Here is a 27,864-nt window from a genome sequence, read left to right on the forward strand (position 1 = left end):
AGTACTTTATGTGTGACTATTTTTTTAAATTTTTTTATAAATTTTTCAAATAAGACGGATGGTTAAACTTTTGAGGTAGTACATGCTCTCACACAGATGCAGCTGTACCTCAAGAGTCAAGGAGTCAAGACAGGATTACCATTCTCCATTTTTACATTTTCAGAAAGTTACACCAAATGATTCGTTCGAAAAATAAAAAAGAAAGTTACACCAAATGATGAGGATGGCAATGGTTTGGTTCGACTCCACTTGTCCATTAAACTGATATATAAATTTACTCTAATGAAATTTTAGGTTCACTCTAAAATTTATGTCTAAAATGTTCAATCTAAAACAGCTTCACATGTATAAATGGTCTAAATTTGTGCAAATTTGCTTCTCTATATAATAAATCATTTCTATAAAAATGAACTGAATTTAATAGGTTTTTATATTATGAACACTGATTTAAAATTTTTGGTCCAAGTTTTATGCACGTGTAGTAAATTTTCTCTCGGTCTATTACTCTGTATAATAATCATTTCTATGAAAATTAACTGAACTTGAAAAATTTTTATAGCCTGAAAATGAGTTTAAGAATTTTTGTCCCAGTTTTATATTGAAAATTACTTGATCTATTAGTAATATATAGTTGATTCATTTGGATGTCTATGATAACCTATCAATATAATGCATGATCTCGTGGTGGATTGATCATTATAGATCATGAATCTAGAAAAAATAGTTTAGGCTCGATCCTACTCCTCCATCCTATAAAAGACGAATCTAGAGCTGGATATAACACCTACCCTCGTCTCAAGAAAAAAAGTCCAATTCTAGCTACGAATCTGGACACATGCGTATCCAGATTTGTAGCTAGAATTTATTTTTTTAAGATAGAGTAGTATGTTCAAATTTATTATATTATGTTGTGTTACATCTCATGTTAGATTGGGTTTCATGGGATGACGGAGTATTAACCATTCCAATCCTGACGGAATGAACTCTGCTCCATTATCCTCGCAGAAACCTTTCCCGTATTTGCTCTGGAGGCTGGACTTCCACTTTCTGCAGAGTGCAGATGTGCCTAACACTGGCACTGTATTCAATCCCCGTGTTCACTGTTCAATTCACCACCACTGCACGTCTTAACGTGCGGCATCAATGGCAGGCGTTGCGTTGATGACGAGATCCTGGCGTACGCACGCACTAGATGATACCCAAGGGGAAAAAGAGAGGACACACGAGCTCACACAAGAGACGCGGCCCGGCGTGGAAACCGAACGGGGGCCGCCCACTCTGCGTTTTGCATCGGCAGAGGCGCGGTGGAGAAAAAAAAAGGCCGAGCTTGGATGGAAAGCTCCAAGCTTTTGCGCTGTTCGCTTGCCTGAGCCCCCCGTCCCGTCCCGTCCCCTCGCCTCGGCAAGAACAAAGAGCATGCGAGATTAGATCGAGACGGCGTATCCGGTAAGCGCTGTTCCATCTCCGGCACAAAAGGGTGAGTTCTTGGGTGGTTGGTTTGGTTATGTGTGTTCTTCTGCAGCTCGTGTGGTTTTATCTGTATCTCGTTTTCGCGCTCTCGTTAGGATGGCGAATGGGGGTGTCTGCCTCTCGTGCTCTGCACTTGTCTGCGCGCTGGTGTTTCTCACGGTGGATGGTGATTTCGTGGACATTACTTACGTAGCGAGCGCTGTGGCCAAAGGCGCAGGTGTGGATGCAGCTGCTTCTCTGTCATTACTTGTTCATTCATACTGTATTAGTATCTCTTTTTCTCTCTCTCTCTTTCCTGAATTAGTATCTCGTTGTGCTAATGTGCATTCGATGGTGTGTGGTGTGATGTGCTAGTCTGTTTGGATGGGAGCCCCCCGGCCTACCATCTCGCCCGGGGTTTTGGCTCCGGCGTGAATAGTTGGCTGGTTCATTTCGAGGTTAGTTCTTGTGAGGATAGCAGTGCAATTGTGCTACTGGAGCCTAGAACTCTACTACAAATGTTTGCCCGGCTCAATTTTCTGTGTCTTTCTTGCAAATGTTAGGGAGGAGGATGGTGCAGCAATGTGACGACCTGCCTGCAACGCAAACGCACTCGGTTAGGATCATCGAAGCAGATGGCAAAGCAGATTGCCTTCTCTGGAATACTGAGCAACACCCCTGATTACAACCCGGGTACTGTATTTCACTAGTTGTTTGAAGGAAATAATATTTTGTACTATGTTGTCCTAGTTCTCTACCACCTCAGGAATTGGACTGCCTAGGCTCCATGTTACTACTTACTTTTTTTTTAAGATAATGTTACTACTTACTACTTCCTCCGTTTCACAATGTAAGACTTTCTAGAATTGTCCACATTCATATAGATGTTAATGAATCACAATGTAAGACTTTCTAGATTCATTAACATCTATATATGAATGTGGACAATGCTAGAAAGTCTTATAATATGAAACGGAGGGAGTAGTATAGTTCACATGCTTGATCGATTCCTGTGCAATCATCAAAACCAGATTTCTACAATTGGAACAAGGTCAAGGTTCGGTACTGTGATGGGTCATCTTTCACCGGCGATGTGGAAAAAGTAGATCCTGTGAGTCCATAGTCCATTCTTTCTTGATTTTACAGTTACAAATTGTATGAGGATTAGTGCTGCTCCAGTGTTAAGTTTCTCTTTGATTTTGTTCCATATGGATAGGCAACAAAGCTTCACTACAGAGGTGCTAGGGTGTGGCAAGCAGTTATGGATGATCTGCTTGCGAAAGGAATGAACAGTGCCAATAATGTATGTTATTCTTATGAGCATAATTCTTGACAACAAGAAGGTTTTCAAGACTAACGAATTTATGGCAGGCTCTAATTTCGGGCTGTTCTGCTGGTGGTTTAACTTCCATACTACACTGTGACAGATTTCGTGACCTTTTCCCAGTGGATACCAAAGTTAAATGCCTTTCTGATGCTGGTTTCTTCATCAATGAGTAAGACAATACTAGTACAAAAGGCAGTTGAAGGAAAAATTAAATGCATTATGTATTTTTTTCCACATTAAGGATGTACTAGCCATTTTAATATGAAGGACAAACCATTAGTATATTAACTTAGAACAAAAAAACACCATTTCTGAACATTGAGTTCATGTCTAACACCTATCCCATCTTTGTGTTAGCAGGAAGGATATTGCTGGAGTGGAGTACATTGTGGCCTTTTTCAATGGCGTAGCTACAACCCATGTATGCACATACAGTCATTACTCTGTTATACTAGTAGATAGTCAAGGATTCTACACACATGCACCCCCCCCCCCCTCCCCCCCCAAAAAAAAACTTACCTGGTATGTAAATTACAAATTAGGATCAGAATTTAACAGAGTGAAAAGCAAACCATCATTTTCCAAAGTTCTATTTCACATATATTTGCATTGTTTTCTCCTATACCTAAATACATTTTGTACAAATGTGCTAGGGATCAGCGAAGAATTTACCTTCTGCTTGCACCTCCAGATTGTCCCCAGGCATGGTAAGGTGTAAGCTTCAGGCAGTTTTACAATACGAATTTAGACAACAGATTACACTTGAATACTTGTTAAAAACATGTTGCTTTGAATGCAGTGCTTTTTTCCTCAGAATGAGGTGAAACAGATTCAGACACCTTTGTTCATTCTCAACGCAGCGTATGATTCCTGGCAGGTTATCATCTGATCCACGTTCTGCAATACTTCTATGATTATGATCCTTTTAGTGTTGCCCTTAGATAAATATGCTTTGTAGTGGCATATGTTTTGGCATTGTGGCTGTGTACATCCGATTTGGATGTAGAGGCCAGACTTTAATCCATTTTCTAAAAATATGTTTTGGCATTAATTTAGGTCTCGTGTGTTACAGGTAAGGAACATCTTGGTGCCAGGATTTGCAGACCCTCATGGTAAATGGCATAGCTGTAAGCATGATATAGATCAATGTCCTGCATCGCAACTTCAAATCTTGCAAGGTAGGTACTAGATAGTGTATTGGTATGTAATACTGCATTTTCTAGTTGGCCAGCTATCGACCCAGTTTAAAAATTGCATGGATTCTAAATGCCATCACAGGATTCAGAGACGATTTTCTGAAAGCACTGAAGGAACAAGGGACTCCCTCCACCAGAGGATTGTTTATAAACTCATGCTTCGTGCATTGCCAATCTGAGACGCAGGAGACATGGTTTGCATCTGGTTCCCCCATGCTTGAAACCAAAGTAATACTACATCCTTCAACTTCAACACCACTTAACTCAAAATTAAACCAAAGTTACTACTAGAGCCGGCTACTGCTAGAGCCAGCTATCTAATGATGATCTGACAAGAGCTCTTCACACTTGTGTAGACAATAGCGGATGCAGTTGGAGATTGGTTCTACGACCGCAATCCGTTTCAGAAGATTGATTGCCCTTACCCTTGCGATTCAACCTGCCACAACCGAATCTACGACGACCCCTCAGAAGCATAGCAATTACAGAAACCTCACCTCGTACTACCATTCATCACATTGTTATATTTGATGCACCCTTATTGCTCGCAATAGGGCAATCCGTGGGCAACCATTGATTTTCAGGAATAACTGCAGATGATGGCTTAAAGCTCATCTGATGCCTGGAGGCTGGATGCAGCTTCCAACAGTAGTTACAGGTGTCTCCAACATTTGATTCGCTTTGTCGGCAATATTTTGCCATATCTTCGATAATCATCGACAAAGTCCACATTAATGTTACTGAAGTGACATTGGACGAACACGAAACACGAAAAGTTTATCTGGTGAGGGGATGGATAATGCTATTTTCTCGAAATTAGCTCAAAATTCAAGTACGTTCAGTGAGATTTTCGAAATCAAAGTGGAGCCTAACCAAACTGCGCTCTGTTAACCTGTCAACGGCGCCTCGCCGCCGCCGTTGCGCGTCCCCGCCGGCCATCGATGAAGAGCTCCGGCGTGAGATCCCCCGTATCTCCACCGCATATCACCACGTCTGCACGTCAACGAGTGCCAGATCCATTTCTGCCCTCGTCGGCGTGACGAACGACGGCGGACGTACGGGCGGCGCTGATGAGCAGAGCGAGGGATGCAGCACGAGCTCGAGGAGGGGATGATATTTCGTCGATTCATGCACCGATCGGAGTGTGTGAAGGAGCTTCTTCTAGTTGATCTCGATAGACTACGTTCAGATTCTTCGCTCTATCTAGGGTGCAGGCGTGCGGCACTGAAGGAGACAGGAGGTAGAATACTGAACACAAAGATGTCGACTTGCCCGATGCCTCCTAACACAGTGCCACACTTGCACAATCAGAGGAGGGGAGATGCATGATAAATGGAGCACACACATGTTTTTCCTCCGAGGGAAAATATCACTCGCTCTCTCGCTTTGCAAGGCTGCCAGTTTATATATCTAGCGGTGTACCTACTGGGAGTAAATAGGTGTCAGCGAAGCATCTTGTCTTTAATTTGGATCAATCACACAGTAGTGGTCTGATCTGATCCTTTTAATGACACGGTATTATTACTGGGCGGATTGTAGCGTTTGTTTTTTTCCCCTAGCGACAAGGGCTTTTAACAAATCTTCAACGTTTTGAAGCATTTGTACTGGTCTGGTTTGATTTGATCTGTCTAAATCGTCAGAAGTCACATGAAAAGCATGGCATTCTGAAAGTAGGGGCTGCTCAACTTCTTTTTCCCGCTGGGTTTTTGCAGCAGGCAGAAGCCTCCGCTCGATGTATAACAAATAAACCAAAAACGAAAAGAAGAAACCAACAGAGAATGCTACAATTACAGACCCATACCATACAGTTCTATGAGCCGGAGCATTGCGAAGGGATCAATTAGAGGAATGCAACAAACTGCAAAATCAACAGCCCGTAAGCAATGCAACCAAGAGTTGCAAATACAAACTACTAATGCAACCAATTGAATGGCATTCCTCCAGATCCATACTAGAAAATCCTTCCAAAATCCTTTCCTGCAAAGGAAGACGGCAGTCCGCCTGCTGTAAAAGAGTGACCAGGCCTTCCTCCTGCACAACATTCAGAATTATGTTTCAGACATAAATATGCATACCTTCTATGGTTTCCAAATGCATGCACCGATTGAAATGACTTTTAAGCTATAATAGGTTAATAAAGATAAGGCACTCGTGAAAAAAAAATGGAAGATCCAATTGGAAAGCAAACTATATCAACAGGACATACATATCTCATGCATGAAGGTTACACCTTTTCTTTTGGCCATTGCAGTCCCATGTGCAATTACAAGCCTAGACCAAACATGTTTCAATATACTATTAAACAAAATTTGCCAATAAACTATGTGTACTGCAAGGCCATTGTTCTGAAAATTAATACCAAGATTGCAAGTTTTCAGTAGCACATTTAGTTAAGTTGGATACCTCAAAAAAAAATTAGTTAAGTTGGACTAGAAGGCCATGCCACATAAAAAAAGAGGACCACAGATGGTAGTAAATCTAGTGCTACGATAGCTTTTGCAGAGTCAATGGCTATACCAACAACACCCAATTAAATAAAACATACAAATGACAACATGGAAATATTACCCCAAGGCATTCCGTCAGCCATAGTAGCAGGTGGAGGTTCTGCCATGCCATAATTAGGCCATACAGGCTGACCATTGTGATGATTCCCCATTGGACGTAGGTAGCTCGCAGTCATATGGTTATACCGCTGAAATGGTTGTCCATGGCGACTTTGAAAATTCAGCTGAGAATAGTTTGCATTATGGTAACCATCATAGGTCACATGGCCTGTAGAGGCACTACTCTCTGTAAGAGTTGATGCATGGAACAGGCGGTCACCTCTATAGGAAAAGCATGAACAATGATCAGTTAATAATACTAAATATAACAATATGGAACCCCTGACAATATAGCACCACCCAAGAAAATTCAAAATATTTTCAGTGGTATTACTCTCAATAAAGCAACACATAGAAAACAAGATTCGTGTAAAAGAAGCACCTCCCTTATCCAGTTATCCCTTAAGATGTTTATTGTCATGAAACAAACTGTTGCACTGAGAGGCATTACATTTTACACCCCACAGCGTCTAATAAACGTGTATGAAAGCTCTTTCGATTCTTTGTACACATGCCATCCAAAATGACAATCATACCCTTACATATGTATATAATCAAATCCATTTGTTAGCACATTACAATTTTAGCATTTGTAAAAATGGTGAATAATTAAGCAGAAACCAGCAGCACAGCACAAGGTGGGAAAAGTGAAGTATGCTTTTTTTTTCCTAAAGATATGAGCGAACTATACAGAGAGCAAATCATTGTAGTTGGATTGTAAGCAATCTATCAGATGAGGGGTGCCTCTATTATATTAGCTTTTTATGCGTCGGCCAAATGTCATTACATGAACAAATTAGAAAACACTTAAGTACCTTTGATTCATGGATAAAGAGTTTGAGTTTGCAATAGCATGGCTTTGGATATGGGCCAATCTGCTGGATTGGTTTGTTTGACCACTTGCATCCTTCAGGTGGAGATCGCTCAACGCATCTGATAGTGAAGTGTCCTCTTGCAGAAGTGACTCTTCGCTGCACATCAAAACAAAGTGAAAAAGATCAACACATGTTACATTACAAAGACAAAACTGTATGATGCACTGTTACCTATAGTTTGGATCCCAATCAGCTGGATCCGGTATTGATGAGGTGGAAGCCAGTGTATCTGCTGACACATTGGATGAGTGCGTAGGAGGAAAACCACCGTATCGAGATGGTGGAAAGGACCCATGGTTCGAAGTGTCTGTTGATAAACCACTGCCAGCGCATGTATGTGGTCTCCAACTGAAATGACCAGGATTAGGGAGTGCACTTTGTGGGTAACCAGAATGTCCACGAGCATAGCCATCAAAGTGATTACTAATGGTGCCATCCCCATGGTGTCCCTGAGTCAGCTGAGATGTGTATTCATGAGGCGGCATTGATATAGGTGGGTGACCAAGATTTCTTCTTCTATTGTATTGGCCTACAGCAGCAGCTTTTCCCAATGAGCCATGACTGCTCCTTGCAGGAGAAGTGGAACCATACTTTCCTGTAGCAGTACTTGGGATTTGCATCTGAGAATTTGGTGGAGTAAATTGTGATGGACTTGCCCCAAGAGACATAGGCCCTGGACACCCAGGGCTTAATCGAATGCCACCACCATGATAGAGATAAGATCGTCGTCTAATATCTGGACTAGATCCCAAAAATGTTCCTCCGGCTTGTGAATGTAAATTGAATCCAGAAGGGCCTAGTGGTGAATGATACATGTTCACACTGTTGACATCATAGCTTCCATAGCTGCTTGCAAGACCTACATTGTCATTAAAGCTACCATGGCTACCGAAGCTGCCACAGCTGCTTCCATATGAAAAGGGAATCTTTGGTGCAAAAGCGTTATTAAATGGTAGGCCTCTGTTAATGCTTCCAACCTACAAACATAATCAACAATATATTATGATAATAATTATCTTACAACTCACCAACTTAACAAAAGCATAAGAGAACATACTTACAACCTGAGGGGAAAGACCAGCAGCTAACCAGTGACCTCCTCCAGGATTATGATCAACTGCTGCAACACGACCAACAGGCTACAATGGCACAACACAACAAGACATAAGTATATGACTTACGGACTACTTGTATGAAAAAAAGGGAGCGCTTAAGGTACAAGTATTTTAAGGTTTCTCCACATTGTCTACTCCCTCTGATTTCAGATATGTCACCATTGACTAGTGCAATTATAATTTTGACCACAACAAATTTTGAATGGTGGAGCATGACGCACAAAAGTTTTGTGATATTTAGGGTGCAACACACTTCGTTAATATGACATACTTTTAAGTATTTGTTTTTTTCAAAAAAGACGAGCTGTCAAAGTTTGAAGATGAATAGTACCTAGTGACAAGTATTTGAAGACAGAGGGAGTAGTATATAGCAATATATAGTCTGTTGGTGGGAAGAAACACTGTTTCATGTATCCATGTTTGTTATAATGTGAAAGGAAGATATCTAAATACCTCGTTCAATTAAATGCAGAGCAAAACCAAAGTCAATTGTTACAAATGATGGTCGTTCCGTATCAACAGTCTCTAAGGAGAGAAAAATTATACAGCAGGTTGTCTGGAAACAAGATCATACTTACAATTCTTGGAGTCTCCTGGATAGGCTCATATGGACCAGTAAACGCTTCACCAGTTATGAAGGGATGATATGAAGCCTGAAATAGGTTCATAATTGTGAAGTACTTCCATTGATTATTCAAGAAGAAAAAAAAATAGCGCAATAGGAAATCAAGTTAATAATTTCCTAAGTACCAAACTGACCTGCCTAAAGCTCATTTATTTAACGGCTACGAAACAAGGATTCCCCAGCATATTCAGATATTGGGATTAATAAGACTTCCCATTCACAATCAAAGAGTACAACCAAATAGGAATCAAATGTTATCATCAGTGAATACCTGCAATGGTGACCACCGCTTATTAGGATCAAACTCAACAAGCCCTCTCAAGAAATCAACCAGTGCTAAGCGATCTGTCTTTTCTGTCTCTGAATCAAAATTGAAATAGGTGAGAAGATAATGTCAAACCTGCAACTTCATCATAAGGACTAGGATATTATCATTCAAGAGACTAATACTAAGAAATAATTCTAAGTTCACCAGTATTATTAGTATCTTGCATGATTCTGGTATGTGCCAGCATTGCTAACCTATTGTTCATACACCTGTTTAATAAAGAACTGCAACCGGAAATAAGGTATAGTTAACTAGGTTGATCATTTCCCAAAAGGTACCGCTATAGTATGCAACACTATCAGTTCTATAACAACTACTGCAACTTCCTGGGCACCCATTATAATTTATGCCACAGTATAGTCGTACACCAAAGGCAATAAACCTTAAGGCAATGCACACCAAATGAACCACGTATTCCGCAAGAAACGCTAATTACTGGGTCTGCCATATTGATCACTGCTAGCTGAGATTGTTCTAGAATAAACACAGTTTCAAAATCAGCTGTAAACCTACTTAGCTCCATCCTTAAAAATAAGTATCACAAAACATACCTGGCAAGTTTTCCCCATTCAAATTCTTCCAAGGGTATGTATATATGAGTTTGTCAAGCCTTCCACGAGGGAAATACCATCTTCCTACTTTTGGTTTTTTGGACTCCCTCTGTGTTGCAGGATGTAAACAGGGTATAGATAAGTAATAATGAAGTAAATGTATAGGACAGGACAAATATGTAACCTTAAAAAAAATAAAAATATTACAGTTTCAATCTCCTCTTCAGTTAATATTCTGTACGCACTGATAGGGCCATTCTGCATTTCAATACCAGGATAAATACTTCCAACTTGCTTAAAAAATCTCCCAGTATTTTTAGCCTCCCGTAGCAGATCATCTGGTGGTTGTCCACTGTATAAGAAAAAGGCAAACATGTTTAAAAACACTTTTGAATTTCCATAAAAGCAATGTTGTAACATTTCTGAAAAGTTAAGAACAGAAGTGAAAGAACTCAGACAGTTACAAAGTAATTGAATATAAGTTATTTTCACTGTAAATTGTTGGTTGTAATGAAGAAAAGGGAGGGAAAAGTTCAATCAGATGTACTAACCCGAGAATCTCAATCATACGGCATAGGACATCGTATTCTGACGCTCCAGGAAATAAAGGCAATCCTATATATAGTTCAGCGACTATACAGCCAAATGACCACATATCAATGGCCGTGGTATATCTAGTACTTGTTAAGTTTACAAATCCAGATGTTAGAATTCACAAAAGCTGCACCACATAATGACAAATTTAAAATGGACATAACAGAGAAAAACAAATTAAAAGCATAAGACATTTGTGCAGCTTTAAGGTATTTCCTAGTGAAAAATAGATGTCACACAGGATACGGGTAACCAAGAAGTACTTCCGGAGATCTGTAATACCGACTCTGGAAAAGAAAAAAAAAAGGAGAAGCTTCTTTAAATCAACAATTTTACTATAACATGAATTCAGAGTTCACACTGATGGGTGAGTTTGAATGAAACCTGAATATACGAGTAAATGGTTTTACCCTCCAAGCATGCTGATCCAAAATCAATTACTTTAACCCCAGCTGCTGTTTTTACACTGCAAAGATATAGCGTGGATGGATTAATAGCATGCAAACAGTGAACAAATCAAGTGCTGATTTGAGATGAGACAACTAACTTTGGAGTTATGAGAATATTTTCCGGTTTTAGATCACAATGAATAATGCCAGCGTCCTTCATGACAACCAATGCATCCAATATCTGACCAATAAAGAATTAGACATAGATAATATGGTAATCAATGCATTTAAAATTCAAAAATTCAAGCACCATATGAAAATAAAACCTTACCTGTCTAGAGAAAGTTCGGACATATTTCAGTTGCAAACCTCTTAGACTATTCCTTTTTAGCAGCTCATAACTAGATGTGGGAGTTTAAGTGATACATGAATTAGTTACATGGTATATAATAGATTAGCGAAGAGAAGTACGACAATCTTACAGGTTATGGCCAAGCATTTCAAATGCTATACACAAATGATTTTGGTAGAGAAAAAAATCCAGCATCCGGACAATGTGGTGTTGATCATCAGGATCATATTTCTCATTCAGCTGCAAGATTGAGCATACACAGTTGTGATGCCAGTCGTTACATACATCAATCACAAGTGAGTAAATGCTAGGTAAACTACTGTACCATGCTCAACAGTGAGACCTCCATGATAGCTTGCTGATAAAAGGCAGGCTGATTTTTTATAACCTTTACTGCAACATAGCTGTTAGTTTCTCCATCCCAGCATTTAGCAACCTGTCCAAACGTACCTTGGCCAAGCATTTCTTTAATAACGTACCTACTTAGAACAATAAAAAGATGAGTGCAGTCCAATCTGATGCTGTTCATAGTTTAACTTTAGAGGTGTTTTACAATGCTCTCTACTGGTAGTAGAACCAATCTAGATCATTTTTTTTCTCCAATAGATCATATCTATTTATACTACCACATCAACTACTGGTAGTATAATAATATTTTCTACTGGTAGTAGAACTCATAAATTAATAGTTGAGATCACTTCTATTGGCAATAATACTTGTAGTAGAATACTAGAGAGCACCGTAAAGGTACTCTTAACTTTAACCATCAGGAACTCTGATAAAAAAAATATGAACACAAAGTTGAATTGATCAATTGGATAGCTTTATCGCCTAAGTTCAATAAGTTGAAAATTTGAAAGAAACTACAATGTGTGGCAATATGGCAGTCCTTTGGACATATTTCATCTTCCCATATTTCCACATCTGAGTTCTTAGTATAATGGAGAGTCAGAATGTGCATACATATTTCTAACTTATAACATAAAAAACAAAATAGTGAAAAGAGATATATCTGGTAAAAATGTTTTGAGTGCTCTAACTCACTAAGAAATGGACAACAGACACAAATATTGAATCACATAAAAGGGTTAACAAGTCAAGAAGAAAACTAACCTCCGGTCCGACTTTTTATTAACCAATTCCAAGTTGACATACAAGATGAGGTCAGAATTTGCATTATCAAGGCCATCATTGTGAGCTGGAACTGAAGGGTTGGTGAGAAAGCGCTTGGGGTTCAGTGAATCTGAGTACTTAAACTCAGGATTGCATTTTCCGAAAGTTTGGACAATGTCTGTGGTTAATCTTGCAACAAACTGCAGGAATAAGAAAATATAATTTAGAGTGAAGCATCACAAGTATATGAAGGAGGTGTCATACACAGTTGAACAATTGTAACAAAAAAAATGTCACATAGACTGTTCCCTCATCATTTTACAATATAATACATTCAGAATATCAACAAAGTTGAAAATTGTCCCTAAAGTATTGTGCTTACCCCTGGATGAGATAGCAAAGTTATGCTGCCAAAAAATAAATACCAATTTAAAGGAACATCTTAACTTAGCAAAAAGCTAGGATCCTCAAGTCAATTTGAGTTGTGCAATGCCTCCCATTCGCTCATGAATTATGATCAAAGTAATTAGGACCGCCTGTAGCAGTAAAGTACCTGTTCTAGTGACTATACGATTAGAAGAACAAGCTAAGCAAACAAATCTAGTGTACATTAAACTTAACAGTGCATTCGAATTTAGCAGAAAACAGGGGTCGGATTTCTGGTTAGCAATGCTGAGAGCTTTCAGAAATGAAGTTTGTAGCTGAAGAATCAATAGAAAATCTGAGCAATCGAATAATCTAGACCATGCGTGCAAGCAATAAGAAAAAATGGCAGCAACAATGGGTGATCATATGATACAGCTAGTTCAAGCGACCAGAGTTTAAGCTATTGGTTCCTTGCAAGCACCTGATGCTAATCGCATTCCAGCTAAGTAACCATGTGCGAATAGCTCAATGCAATTGACAATTCAGCAAAGCGAGGCCTGACCGCAGCCGCATCAAGCAAGCATCTTAGGTAGCCCTGTGAGAAGGGGAAGGTGCAGGAAACGTACAGGCCTCTTCCTGACGGAGCTGAGGTTGCTTGAGCGGGCGGCAAGCCCATTGCGTCGACCGGACAACGACGCCCCCGCCCGGTCCCCGGCCGCCGCAGCAGCAGCGAACGGAAGGAACGCCGTGGACTCACTCGGCCTCCACGGCGGCCCCGCCGCGTCCACCTCCCAGGAAACCTCCATACACCACACGCGCAACCGCCTCCCAGCACCCAATCGCCGCCGCCCCCGCGGAGATCAAATGCCCACCACCACCACCTCAGCCCAATCCACCTGGCTCCCGGCTCCCGGCTCCCACTAGGATCACACCAACACGCTCCTCCAAATAAGCGGCACCAGCAGCAGCAGCTAAGCGGCCGCCGGCGGAGTCCAGCTGCATCCTAGGCGGCGGTCATCGCCCAATGCTCCCCCCTCCCCCGATCCGATCTCCTCCGCCCCTGCCCGCTCCCGCTCCCGAGCCTCCGCCGGGAGCTCGGGACCCCGGTGAATTGGGCGCGCGGGGTTTTGGGGAGAGCACGAGAAGAGACCCACTCCTCTACCTCGCCGGATTGGCGAGGGGATAGGCTGCGGCGGCGGCGGAGGCGGAGGCGGAGGCGGAGGAGGAGGAGGAGGAGTGGGGAATTTGGAGAGGGGGGCGGCGAGTCCCAATCCCCTCCTCCCTGTTTCGTCTCTTCTCTCTTCCCTTTCCTTGCTCGTCTCCGTCACACCTCCCTCTCGCCTCTTTTTCGCTCCCTTTTCCGTCCAGCGATTAGCTTAGTACTTCTATATATTTTTACGCGTCGAGTTTTTTTTAATTAATCAAAGGGGGTGAAATGACAATGTGCACACAGTGGTAAGCACAGCAGCAACGGCCTCTAATTATCGACGACGCCGTCACGTGCTCCGGCCCACGCTGCTTTGTCGTCCAGATGGCACGGTGACCGTCTGATACGTTCTGATCTTCGCGTCATGCGGTTGTACGTGGAAAATGATGAAAGACCAACTCGTGTTTCGTTGTGTTTTTCTTTTTGTTAGGAGGTTACACGGTAATTTCAAATTTGTTGACCACGTTCTGAAAGTAGTACATATTTCGCCCTCCGGTTGTATATGGTTCGTTGCTATTTTGAATGGCATGTGAATACCATTAGTGGGAAAATATGTGAAATGCATTATTGGTAAAAAAAAATGGAAACAACGAAATAGTATAATTGATGTGTGATTTATTGCTATTTTACAAATAAATGTGAACAATTGACCCAAAAGATAGAAACGTAGGACTTTTTGTTGAGATAGATGTGTTACAAGACATAAAGTGGTTGAGTGTTCATAGGTAGTCGCTAGAGTACATCAACCCTAAAGTATAAAAAAACCAACAAAAAGTGGACGCAAGTGCTAGAAAATTTGACGTGTTAGGCTGTGTTACATATCCGACGTAATTTCACTCTATAGACTAGATAGATAGATACAATCTTGTCAGTGATATTAATACGAAAACAACTTAAGTAGAAATCAATATATTTATTTTCTTACAATAGATGTGTTATGAAACATAAAGTGGATTGAGTGTTCAAGATAGATAGTTGCTAAAATTCATCGACACTATAGCTTTAGGATGTGTTTATATCATCATATGATGCTCAAATTTTAAATTATTCATGTCATCTACAACATAGAGAAACCAACAAGAAGTTAACGCAAGTGCTAGAAAAATTGATATATTGGGTTGTGTGTGTATATATTCGATGTGATTGACCCATCACATGGAAAGATAGATAAATGCAATTTCGTCATTGGTACCAATATCAAAACAATGTAAAAATCAGCACGTTCAAGGAACAAAAGAAAAAAAGAGATATGTGTTAGGTCAGCCTTTGTCAGAATTGGTTCGATATTCAGAGTTGGTAGATGTGAAAAGGTTGTTGGCTTTCAATTTTATTCCATACTTTGTATGAATAAATCCCAAGAATTGTTGAAATTAATGCATGACACAGGATTTGAATATATAACCGCAGAACATATACTATGGAAACTTGAAAACATTTTTGTTAGAAGTAAAAAAAATACACATCTACTCCTTTCGTTTCATATTGCAAGTTGTTTGACTTTTTTTTCTAGTGAAACTTTCTTAAATTTGATCAAGTTTACAGAAAAAATTAGCAATATCTAAAATATCAAATTAGTTTCATTAAATCTAATATTGAATATATTTTGATAATATGCTTGTTTTGTGTTGAAAATACTATTATATATTTTTCTACAAACTTGATCAAACTTAAAAATGTTTGACTAGGAAAAGATCAAACGACTTATAATGTAAAATGGAGGGAGTAGTTTAGATTTAAATAAACAATCATCCAATAAGAAGTTTAGATTTAAATAAACAGCCATCCAATAAGAACAAACTCAACTTTGATTATAGGATGCAAAAACTAACCAAATCGCAAAGAAAAACACTATTCTTTTTTTCCTTATCCACTATTCCTCATTTGGGAGCATCAGGAAATTCAAATTTAAAGAAAAAAAATCAATCACTTTTCTCATTTTTTTCTTTTAGCGATCAGCACAACACGGGCGTGATGATCCATTGAATAGAGTAGGAAAAAAATTACAAGTACCCTATAAGGCAGTAGTTAGGAAAGAAATAAAAAAAACACCACCACACGCACCGACAACACATATACATACTCAAGTAGAAGGCTAGCATTGGATCGGCCACCGCTAGGCTAACAAGGAAGCTACAGTCGGGACCACCCAAAACCAATCCCAAACAACCAAGCACCTAACTCAACTCTGATCACGCCTTTGGGATTGAGGGGGGAGGGTGAGAAAGAATAATGGATCCGCTCTCCCCCTACAGCCCGCCTACTCATATAAACTAGAGCACCGCCGCAAGAAAACAACGCATATAGAGGAAGCTTGCACTAACTACCAGAAGGAAGTTTTGGCAAGGGACCTCCAAAATGACATCTCCAGGAAAATGAACGACGATGAGCACCACCGCCGCTGTCCATCCAGATCTCAGGGAAACCAAGACAGGGTTTTCCCCCGACAGCCTGACCAGAGGTAAGGGGATTGCTCGACAAAAGGTCAAGCAATAAACTATTCCTATATGAAAAGAATCACCGAGCTACATAAAAAAGAAACATACAATACATAAAGGTTTACAAAAATACATACAAAAAGTTTTCAAACTCAAATAAAAATAAAGTAAACCCATATATATCAATAAAACTGCATAAAAAAGTAAATGGCGTATTGCACATCGCAACAATTTAGTGTACAATTTTTATGTGACTGGAATTTCACAAAAAATCACACAATTAAAATATAGCAATATTCTTCTCAATTTTATACTTCCTTTGTTTTTTAACGATGGTTAGTTTGAAAATGAACTAACCAATGACAAGTATCTTACAAACGAAGATGAGTTTATTTTTACAACTCTGGGGCTGTCTAATATCATCTTAGCTATATGTATGATATTTTTCTAAGAACTGTTATACCGTTGTTTGCAGGTACCACCTAGATATGGTTTTCACTATACATTTATGTGAAACTACTAGCGTAGTTCTTTTATAAACAGTTCGTGGAACTACTTCCGTGGAAAAGAAAAGAAAAAGCTCGTGAAACTACATGGAATTTAGATCTTTGATAAAGCAAGGACGCCAGTGGATTTGTGGGATCAGTGTTTCTCCGAGCACGGGTTTCTGGGCTTGTCGCGACGCGACAGCAGCTGACACGTTGTTTTGACCGTCGACGATCTCGCCGAGGAGTCGAGGAGAATGTCGAGACCAAACCGAGTCACGGGCACACGGGTGCAGTTGCACCGTAAAAAGCTCCTGTGGAGTCCACGCCGCGAAGTCGCAGCGCGCCACCCTTCTCTCCCACTCCCAATCTCCCATCTCCAATGCCACGCCAAAACGCCGACCAACGTACGGCAAGTCAGCCACACGGCGCATGTCAACCCTCCAACCAACCGGGACTAGCACGCTGCCAGTTGCCGCGTCCGCCGGCCGCGCCGGCGGTGCCCGTGGACGCTCGAGGACCCGGGCGACCGTGGAAGCCGTGACCCGTGAACGCCTCTGCGCTTCCCCTTTTTTTCTCAAACGCTGAAGCATTCGGCGACGGGGTCGACCGGACGAGGTCATCAGCTCACCGGTCTCTAGCCCCCGTCCAGGACGCCAAATATTGACCTGACAGCTGACAGCGATACGTCCGTGTCGCGTTCCTCTCGCCGTGTCCCTGCAGGAAACCGAACGGGTCTTGCTCCGGAACGAGGGAAGCGAGAGTGAGGTTTATAAAACCATGCGATTATCGTGGTTATCATATATGGTAACATTTTCAATTTTTGAAACAATGATATACTTCATGATAACCATATGGTTTTCGCGATAACCGTAGTAGCCACCTAACCGCGGGACTACCACGATAGAGTGGTGGCGGGCGGAGCGGACGACGGGCGAGCGCGGCAGTGGAGCGGCAACGGGGGATGAGCGCGGCGGTGGCGGACCACATATCCAAGAGCAGCGGGGGGAGGGGAGAGGCCACCGGCTCCGCGTGGTGCACGGCGACCCCGACCGTAACCCCGTCCTTGTCATGCTCCTCCCCTTCGTCGACAAGCCTCCCGAAGTCGAGGTCCATCTCGGAGAGCTCCCCTGTGCTCGACCGCCACCACCGCCGTACCCCTCCGGGTGGCTGACGATGCTAGGAGTGGCACCACCGGCAGGAGAAGGGGAAGAGGCAAAGGAGGAGATGGTTCCTTGGTCGCCGTCTGCCTCCCTCGCGCGCAGGACGGGCGAGCTCGGACGGGTTCACCGGCCGCCTCCCCCTCCCTCCCAAACCACTTCGCTTGCCACCCGCCGACTACTGCCGCACTCGCTTGCCGCCCGCATCCACGCTCGCCCATCGCTGTGCCCATCGTCGCTCCGCCACCGCCCACATCCGCGCTCGCCCATCGTCGCTCCGCCCGCCGCCCGCATCCCGCCTCGCCCATCGTCGCTCCGCCCGCCGCCCGTATCCGCGGTCGCCCATCGTCGCTCCGCCCGCCGCCCGTATCCGCGGTCGCCCAAGAGAATGTACAGCTGACATGTGGGCTCCACATACTTTTTTAAATTTTTTTTATTAACTAGGATGCCACGTCAGCGAAACCATCCATATATATTATCATAGGACCTTAAATGAATGGTTTGTGTGAGTTTAGAGATACACATTTCTAGTTTGTGGTTAAGGGATCTCAAAATCTGTTAAGTTAAGGACCTCCGGTGAACTTATTCCCAAACAGTTTGATAAACCCTGCTCGTCGCACACACACCCAAGCCGTGCCATCCAGCAGTCAACCACAGGCTACGGTCCAATGCACCGCAACAGCACGCTTTGATCGCTGCAAACGTTGATGTACGATGCGGCCAATGCTAGTAGCTTTTACCATGCATACACTATTTAGCCCGTTCCATACAGGACGTATTAGCAAGGTGAACTTAACCAACTTTATGTAGCCAGCCAGCGCGCAGCACAGCATGCATCATCATCACAAACCCTGTACAACTGCCAAAAAGAAAAACTTCACAGCTTCATGTCCTTTTTCACCACCTAAGCTGCTTCACCCCCTTCTTCCTGACGACCGCGTCGAGGCTGCCGTCGACCAGGCTGATCTGGTCCATCAGCGACCGCCGGATGTGGCCCGGCGGCGTCTCGGTGATGCCGGCGAGGTACACGTCGGAGGAGAGGTCGAACTTGAGTGTGGCCAGAGGGGTGTTGGGCTTCTTGATCAGGTCATCTTCCAGCAGAATCTCTGCTACCCTGGACAGTATGCTGAATGCCACCCCAACAAGAACCCTTGAGTAGGCCTCCACAATGGCATGCCCCACGTCCTGCGTAGATATGTAGTAAGTTCGTTCAAAAGGCAAAAAATTCAGCAAGCAGAACCAAAACATGTTCAGGGATTTCATAAGGTTTCATAATGCATTTTGGACAAAGGTTACATGCTCTGCGCGAGCACAAATGGTTGTTATGTAATGGCGAACTTACCACATTGTATTGGATCTTTACAACTTCTATAAAAGTTGGAGGAAGGCTCGGGAATCTGGATTTCAGAAGCTGCATAAGTGTTTCAACCCTTTCTATGCACATGGACATCTTATCGAGTTCTGATGAACTATCCTTCATGAAATTCCAGGAATGCCTTCCTGGGGATTTCTTGCTCTTTTCCTCTGAGATCCTTTGATTCCATGCAAAAACTGCACCCTCCAACCGGTTCATAGTCTCGAGCACGGTATGCTCCGTTTTTAAACTAAGAGAGAGGAAAATTTCCTCTATGGGAATGTACTCTGTGGTTATAGCATGGTACAAGTCTTCACCCAAGCCAGCTCTGCCAGACTGCAAAAGAATTTAAGACCATATATTCAGTACAATCATCAATTAAAGGGAGAAAAGAAGCATGAAATTCACAGAGATTGTCATGAAGCACAAACAAGTTAACTTGAAATGGTACTTGCCTTAGGAAGAGCATCCGTGACAGCTGGAGGAATAGGTATCTGAAGCAGGACTTCTTCATTGATTGACATCGCAGCTTTGAGGATTTGATGAACCAGCTTAGCCTGAAAAACAAGCCTATTTCTCTGAAATTGAGACAACCCTATATCTGGCACACGAGGTGATGGGAGCCACCACTTCTTCGTCTGCCTCAGACCATTCTTTTTGCCCCGGCCATTAGCTCGGCTACCACTCTCCACATACCAATACTCTGTGTCTACCATCGAGTCCAGCACTTCCTGCACATTTGTGGCATGCAGGATTAGGAGATACAAACTATGACATTGCATAATTAAGTGAACGATGGTTTATGAACATTTTTTGATTTGTAAAATAAAATGAAAAGAGATGGCAACTTTGTCAGATATGCATGTTCATTTACTAGAGTGTAACATAATAATAACAAAAACATACAATTAGCATGGAATCAAGCTTCTGAAGGGCAGGAAGGTTCACATTAACATCTGAACGTGCTTTCGGGGTCATAATCTGCAGTAAAAGAAACATTAGACACAGCACTTAGTGAAATTACAGGCTTTATTCAATGGATCTTTACCTCAAACGTGCACCCGTCTGCTCCATTTTGTTTTGTAGGAACCAGCTCAACCATGTAGGTTGTAGGAGAAAGCAACCAGTCCATTTCCTTCCGCCACCTGACTTTTTTCTCTTCACAGAGTGGTTCCAGCTTCCAGAGTTCTCCAAATATAGTGGCTGGCATAAGAAATGATCATTTTGGTCATGATGATAGGAGTATGGAACAAATACTTCAAAAAAAGAAAGGAAAGAAAGATGATAGTTCACCCAAAAAAATTCTACAATGGACAATATCATAGTTTCCAAACAAATGGTTAAGCATACCTGAGAGATTAATAATGGCATTGGACAAAGCCAGAGCAGCACAAACACCTCTAGCTCCTCCTGAAGCATCATCACCAAGCAGTAGCTTCCCAAACTTCTCCTTCATGGTTTCAATGTCTGAAGCACTCAAGGTATACGTGATTGGCTTCTTCCCTTTGAGAGGAAGTAGATGGACAGCACTGAGTGTATCCAACTCGTAAAGTGAATGCTCCTCTTGCTTTCTCAGTGGATGGCATTGTGAAGAGAACGAAGAGCTAGAAACATCTTTACTTGAGGAGCAACTTGAGACTTCATCATCAACGGAATCAGTGGTTACACACCCATCTGCTCCCGTTGTTGCACTAAGGCCACTATCATCGTCATAAGAGGAACTGTTGATAATACAGCTCTCAAGGCCATTGTACGTCATCACCCCTACATCATTTGGTATTTTCAACTTATTTTGGCAAGATTTTAAATCATTCAGATGACCATGCGACATAAATTTAAGAATTTCCAGGGAGCCTGATCTTGCGATAATGAAAACGGTGAATAAAATTAGTTATACCGCCATATTACATTTAAAATGCACAGACATGGAGATCAGGGTTTGGTTCAGTATACTCTAATGTGCTGATTCAGAAATACATTTTAACACAAATATTTCCCAACGACCCAATGATTCTTTTGAAGAGCACTTCACAAATAACTCAAGAAAAGTCTAGCAATTATGCACTGTACACCGTAATACACTCAAGATATTGAGAAAAAAAATGCCTTTAGCATGACAGTACGAGTATGCCATTGCAAATGTTCTGATGTTTTGCCAACTCCATGTGCTTCTGTCTACAGATAGTACAGTGTGCCATCTGTAACGCTTAATGCCTCACTCCACCGCAATGTACAAGCTGATAATTCATTCCGCTTCCATACAAACTACGCTAGTTCAAGCTTGCTACCACTAAAAACCTAGCTCGGATAAGCACAGGTAGGCACACATTAAACCAGGCTAGGTTCTTGTGACACCACAGAACCCACAAACAGACACTCCCATTGAAAGCCGATAGCTTCAAAACATTCTAAGTGGTCCCTTTTACTGCTAACCACCACTGAGATTCCCAGATTCCCCTGTAAGACAAAGAAAAAAGGTTCTTTATCTACCCTACAGAAAAAAACTATGTTACACTTTCACGAGATGCTCACATGGCGCACACGATTTATAGTTCTAAATTGTAGTTAGTCGTTAAGTCATACTCCCTACTCCTCCCCAACTTCCTGCCTGCTCACATTGCTCAGTGCTCACCGTCTAAAAAGCAGGGTACCACTACGTTACTTCTTTATCCTCCAAAGTCAATGAAGCCGCAGATGTCGCACTTGACCCAGCTGAAAGTAGCTAGCTGGTCCCCGACACACGCCGCTCCAAAAATAAAAGGTACTAGTACTAGTTTCTACTGCTTGTAGTCTTGTACTCCTGCACTACCACTCCATGAACAAACACACCAGAAGCTAACGGATACAAGAGAGAGATCAAAAACGCAAACAAAAGAGTATAAAAATATCACTAGGCTGGTAAAAGTCAAGACTAGTGTAGACCGGAAGCAGTTGGATAGTGGCGAGGCGTGAATGCGGCCGGCGCCGCCCGGATTCGCGTCAGATCAAGATAGCAGAGGCCATGACTCGCTTGCTCTCTCTTGTTTGCTTTTTTTTACTCGTAGAGTTGCCGCATCTTTCGTGACTCCCATTTACTCCCACGTTCCTAACGTCAGTGGCTGATGGCACTGTGCTGCAGCCTCCGTCGGAGACCAAGCACATAGCAGGGAGGAGAGGAGAGGAGAGGAGAGGAGAGGAGAGGAGGGCCCGTGAGGCATGAACAGTCGCGTTGGTCGTGACTGCTCAGTGCCAAATCTACTGCTGCTGACACCAGCGCTATCCCACACTCCATGACCCTATCACGTTCACATCTAGTACTAGAAGAAAATATATCTCTGAAAATTTTTGTTTCATCACACTACTAGTGCTCCTACTTCTTTGCTGTATGGATTTTGGTTGTGCGGGTAAAAAAATTGTGAAGAAAAGTTAGGCAGCTCCAAATCTTGGCCAGATTTGGAGCAGCAGGTTGCCCGGGGCTTGTAGACATGCTGCAGCTACCATCGATCCAACAACTAACAACTACTACAGCTAGTAGTACTTACAACCAACTCATGCACTTGAGAAATGAGGACCGAAATGAGCAAATACACCGTGAAATGAGACAATGCGGCAGCTGTACGCACATGAACCGGGCAAGAACACCACGAACAGAAAAAGAAATGTAAAAAAAAAATGAGGCAGGAAAACAAAAACGGGGGAGATTCGAGATTTCAGGCTTACTGTCAGGCTCCTGGTCCATGTCGATGCTGAAGTCCTGCGGCCGCCGCCGGCAGCACGCCAGCGTCTTCATCCTCATTCCCCTCCTCGGCAGCCGGTACCGGCAGTAGCAGCAGTAACTGAAAAAGAGAACCCCACAGCGTCACGATCTGAAACGAGCAAGTTACGACGCTGGCCACCGCATCCCTTGCAATGAATCCCGTGCAGCCAAAGCTCAAGGATAGCGCTCGTACAACTACGGCGGCGACTGGACACGAGCGCGCGCGGCGAGAAGAAAGATGAGACGCCGAAACGGCCAAAAACCCCCCAAATCTTTCTTCCCCAGTTGGTCCCGGTGAAGAAAAAAAAAGAGAAAAGGTGCGCGACACGAACGACGCCACCAGTCCACCGCTACACACGGCAAGCGAGCAAAACGCAAAGCACAAAACACGCGACTTTTCAGGTTCCACCACCGCTAATAATTAGCCCATCAAAAACCAAACCCCAAACGTAGCGAGAGGAGAAGCTAATAAAATCCACGAGCAGATGCGGGGTAATGATGCGTAATCCACGGGGACGGGTTTAGATTAGATTTGGGTCGGATCACGCTAACCGCTCCCGTGTTGTCCTGACGGGATTTTTATGGTGCGGGATGAGCGTCCCACCTATACGGGTTTACGGCTGCTGCCACTGCCCACTGGCCCGGACGCCCGGTGACGCTGACCGGTCAGGGCAGCGAGGCCGAGGAGGGCCGCGCGGCCGTGCAGCGCAGCGTCCGGAGGGAGGATGAGGTGTTTGAACTTTGAATTTTGAACTGGACGGCGGTGTGGGAGGTTGAGGAAAGGAACAGGACGGGGACGTAGGCTTTTTGTTGGCCGCTTTCCCCAAAGGTACTAGCTAGCTAGGCAGGCAGCTGAAGTCATGGTCATGAAACAAACGGAAAGCCATGACCTGATGAAGGGAAAGATTGGCGTAATAAAGTGGGCGGAGCTGAAAAGTTTGGGGATTGTTCATGCTATCTTTTTTTTTCTCCCTTTCTTTTCTTTCCCGGCATCGCTGATGCTTCACCTGCACCTGCACCACCCTCGCGAGGACGCCGTTTACCAGCCTAGCGACAAAACTGGCAACAAAACTGGCTTCTCGTCTACTAGACCATTCGGTAGCTCGCTCACCGACATTGCAGGAAGAGGAAAATCGCCTGGACTGAACAGTGACTCGTTGAGGCAGTAGAGCCAGAGGAAGATGAGAAGTGTTGTACCTTTTGCGGGCGTCCAAAGCGAAGAAATCAGCAGCCGGAGCTTAGTCCTCCGCCATGGATCTTCGGCGAAGGTAAGTGAGGAGGGGCTCGATCACTGAGGTAGCAAAACGAGGCCAAGAGAAGGCGAAGGTAAGTAAAACGAGGGATCGATCAACGAAGTAGCAAAACGAAGCCAAGATAGACGGATGCATGGATGGAGAAATGGCTGTGCTTACCACTGTACTAGTAGTAGGAGGAGCGTCGGTGACCAGAGGACGTGTGTGTGTGTGAGAGAGAGAGAGAGACCTCAGAGGCACTGCACTGCACTGGAGGTCGTATGGAGCAGGTAAGCGTTGGTGAAATGCAAGGGGGCAGAAGAAGGGGGAGCCGGTGGAGTGTGTGTGAAATGGAAGCTCGAACTGTCTGACTCTGTCGAGTAATAAATGCGGCACCGAGGAGGAGGAGATGAAGAACAGAACGCAAGCGAAGTGGCAGAGGAGAGTGAGGAGGAAAGTCAGGAAAAGTAGAGGAAGAGGAGGAATGCATGTGGATTCGGATAAAATACTGTGCCGCTGCAGCAACGGCTCGTGGTGGTGGCATCGGTCCGTACCCCTTACGTGCATCACGATCCCATTCCTCGCGTCTGACTTTGGTGCGTTCGTCTCTCGCGGACGCGCGGCCACACCCACACCCATCGCGGCTCGCCTGCACCTGCACGCACAGGAGCACACGGCATCCAAAGCTCCTCCGCTGCAACCGCGCGCGGTCCGCGACGCTGGATCGATCGGCAACAACCAGCGTGGGGGGCATATCGTCATTATCCCCCGTCGCGACTGCAACGTGACAACGTGTAACCGGTGAACCGTGAACCACCCGGCTTAATTCTTCGCTCTTTTCACCTGGCCGATCACTTCACGACGCACTTTCGTGGCCTTTTCAGGCCAGCTTTTTGCGAGGGTCAGAAATCTCCCAAATGCGACGTATACAGATCGAGATGAGTATCCGAGGAACCAGGGGTGCATACCGACGTGTACGCATGCATGTGACCCGTGTCCAGGTTTTGCTACGGGGCGAGCACACGGAGGAGTAATGCTCACTTTTAGGATCGGAATCCTGAATTTCTGCCTGGCTGGAGATTGGAGGGATATAGTCGTATACATAAACTAATGCATCGATTAACACCGAGGTATTGCAAATAGTACTGGAAGTGAGGCTACAGACAAACAATATTGCAAATATCGCTCGAACAAGCAAACATGCACGCAAAACTTTGTTCCCCCTATCAGAGTTTTCCATTGTTTACCACCAAACTACCCCAAATCCCACCATTCCCGGATCAGCTGAAAGTACTAATAATGATCTACTACCACTGATCGGTTAATTGTGTTTCGAGTACTCGATTAGACTGGGGGAAGATCCGGCTATCATGGCACATCTCTCTAGGATTATTTAGATTCCAAGTCGTCTTGTACTCTATATAAACTGCCCATAAGGTTTTGATAATAAATGTACAAATTATACTACGATCGAAGCCTCATGTGTATGTACAGGTTCGTAATAATACCATCCTAGCTATAAACTACCCATGGAGGGTTAATACCAAAAAAAACATAGAGTAAATTTCATAGAGCTACATGTACATTGATCAATCATATCACAAAATTATAACTTTTGTAATCTCAATATGTTATGGATATAAAATATAAAATGTGTAGTTCTTAATTGATAACTTCATCACTAAATATATAGTTTTACGATATGATATTTTTTAAATCTGTAGTTCTGGGATAAATTTAACATTAAACCTGTAGTTTTACGATACACATAGTTTGATCAAAGTATATGTATTTATGTGAATTTTTTTCTCAAACTTATACTGCTAGTAGTAAATTGGATTCAATATAGTAAAAGTATTGAAGTTGTGGCGTTGGATTCAATATTTAGGCAGCATTGTGGTATATCATTTGAGATCAATGCCACCTTGTGAGTAGTTTATAACTTTATATAAAGCACAAAAAAGACTTGGATTTTAAACAATCATATAGAGATGTGATAGAAATTAGAGAAAATCCCCTGTGTACCCTTGAAAGTTCACCTAATCCCTTCTGTACCCCTGAATTTTGCTCAATCCCTTACATACCCCTGAATTTTAGTTTGGATCTCTTCCATGCCCTTTCCGCTAGTTGACCGTTAGTTGACCGTTAAATTCTTATGAAAAAGTCCATTTTGCCCTTTGGTATAAAGAAGCATATAAATTAATAGAGTATATTGTTGGAGCATAGAAATTTGTTATATGAGACTATTATGTTTATGAGATAGTTATGCACCATATTATTTGCGATAAATATACTTTTAGATATGACATAAAAAATTAATACTTATTTATTAGTTATTAAAAGATTTTTTTTAGCATATGTGTTCTGAAGTAATAAACAAATCTGTTGTATTACTATGAAAACACATATGTTACATAAAAGAACTTTTAATAACTAATAATAAATAAGTATCAACTTTTTATATCATATGTAAAAGTAAATTTGTCACAAATAATATGGTGCATCACATACTCATAAATATAATAGTCCCATCCAATAAATTTTTACATTCCAACAATATACTTCATTAATTTATTATGTTTCTTCATAGCAAAGGGCAAAATGGACTTTTTCAAAAGAATTTAACGGTCAACTAACGGTCAACTAGCGGAAAGGGCATAGAAGGGATCCAAACTAAAATTCAGGGGTATGTAAGGGATTGAGCAAAATTCAGGGGTATAGAAGGGATTAGGTGAACTTTCATGGGTACATAGGGGATTTTCTCTAGAAATTAACACTGTCCACAATGAAAACTGAATCATTTCTGGCCTGTCAACTGACTTTTCCAGGTAGGAGGCTTGCAATCATGTGGAGTAGAAGCGGTGTAACGCAGGCCTTGCTTAGTTCCAAATTTTTTTCTTCAAACTTCAAACTTTTTCATCACATCAAAACTATTTTACACACGTAAACTTCCAACTTTTACATCACATCGTTCCAATTTCAACTAAACTTTAAATTTTAGCGTGAACTAAACACACCCGTAGTTCATCAGCAAAACGAGAACATCTAGATAGGGAACGAAGCCCTTGTTTAGTTCCCAATTTTTTCTTCAAACTTCCAACTTTTCCATCACATTAAGACTTTCCTACACATATAAACTTTTAACTTTTTTTTTAAACTTTTAATTTTAGTCAAACTTCCTATTTTAACGTGAAACTAAACACACCCAAACCGAGAAAAAATGCTACAGATCTCATAGCATTGTGAATCACTGTAGAGGGTCCAGCTAGCCAATGCCACATCTGGAATAACCAGCGTCGTTTAGTTCTAAAATATTTCTTTAAACTTTTAACTTTTCCATCACATTAAAATTTTTCTACACACATAAAC

General features: G+C 42.5%; 3 protein-coding genes across 12 annotated transcripts; 1 reads left to right on the forward strand and 2 right to left on the reverse strand.

Annotated features, from left to right (window-relative positions):
- Positions 1–1,213: 1,213 nt before the first annotated feature.
- Positions 1,214–4,760, forward strand: LOC4330443 (pectin acetylesterase 8). Of its 2 annotated transcripts, none has more exons than XM_015770291.3 (13): positions 1,214–1,446; positions 1,566–1,687; positions 1,825–1,907; positions 2,013–2,142; positions 2,481–2,560; positions 2,666–2,752; positions 2,821–2,945; positions 3,137–3,197; positions 3,430–3,483; positions 3,576–3,653; positions 3,849–3,954; positions 4,055–4,200; positions 4,329–4,760. In XM_015770291.3, exons 2-13 carry the CDS (start codon positions 1,567–1,569, stop codon positions 4,449–4,451), a joined length of 1,194 nt encoding a protein of 397 aa, XP_015625777.1. In that variant the 5' UTR covers positions 1,214–1,446; position 1,566; the 3' UTR covers positions 4,452–4,760. The 2 variants fall into 2 exon arrangements, with proteins under 2 accessions (XP_015625777.1, XP_015625779.1); XM_015770293.3 differs by having other exon boundaries at positions 1,261–1,477.
- An 874-nt stretch (positions 4,761–5,634) lies between these two features.
- On the reverse strand, positions 5,635–14,248 carry LOC4330444 (dual specificity protein kinase YAK1 homolog). Of its 7 annotated transcripts, none has more exons than XM_066307305.1 (18): positions 13,513–14,248; positions 12,521–12,720; positions 11,733–11,886; positions 11,538–11,647; positions 11,387–11,456; positions 11,214–11,296; positions 11,051–11,132; positions 10,913–10,953; positions 10,624–10,746; positions 10,280–10,424; positions 10,073–10,181; positions 9,465–9,547; positions 9,147–9,221; positions 8,518–8,592; positions 7,625–8,430; positions 7,394–7,549; positions 6,541–6,800; positions 5,635–6,003 (listed from the first exon to the last, which is right to left on the reverse strand). In XM_066307305.1, exons 1-18 carry the CDS (start codon positions 13,690–13,692, stop codon positions 5,924–5,926), a joined length of 2,832 nt encoding a protein of 943 aa, XP_066163402.1. In that variant the 5' UTR covers positions 13,693–14,248; the 3' UTR covers positions 5,635–5,923. The 7 variants fall into 7 exon arrangements, with proteins under 7 accessions (XP_066163402.1, XP_066163401.1, XP_015625776.1 ...); XM_066307304.1 differs by having other exon boundaries at positions 8,515–8,592; XM_015770290.2 differs by having other exon boundaries at positions 9,465–9,553.
- Positions 14,249–18,883: 4,635 nt separating this feature from the next.
- LOC4330445 (rop guanine nucleotide exchange factor 14) lies at positions 18,884–24,767 on the reverse strand. 3 transcript variants are annotated; one of them, XM_015767842.3, is made up of 9 exons: positions 24,676–24,767; positions 24,461–24,554; positions 23,227–23,342; positions 20,878–21,291; positions 20,576–20,730; positions 20,434–20,508; positions 19,983–20,258; positions 19,516–19,863; positions 18,884–19,358 (listed from the first exon to the last, which is right to left on the reverse strand). In XM_015767842.3, the coding sequence occupies exons 3-9, from the start codon at positions 23,300–23,302 to the stop codon at positions 19,071–19,073; spliced, it is 1,632 nt and encodes a 543-aa protein (XP_015623328.1). In that variant the 5' UTR covers positions 23,303–23,342; positions 24,461–24,554; positions 24,676–24,767; the 3' UTR covers positions 18,884–19,070. The 3 variants fall into 3 exon arrangements, with proteins under 3 accessions (XP_015623328.1, XP_025878620.1, XP_025878621.1); XM_026022835.2 differs by lacking the exons at positions 24,461–24,554; positions 24,676–24,767 and adding an exon at positions 23,868–24,038; XM_026022836.2 differs by lacking the exons at positions 24,461–24,554; positions 24,676–24,767 and adding an exon at positions 23,457–23,812.
- Between the last annotated feature and the right edge of the window lie 3,097 nt (positions 24,768–27,864).

The sequence above is a fragment of the Oryza sativa genome, chromosome 2, assembly GCF_034140825.1.
Source record: "Oryza sativa Japonica Group chromosome 2, ASM3414082v1".
NCBI lineage: Eukaryota > Viridiplantae > Streptophyta > Magnoliopsida > Poales > Poaceae > Oryza > Oryza sativa.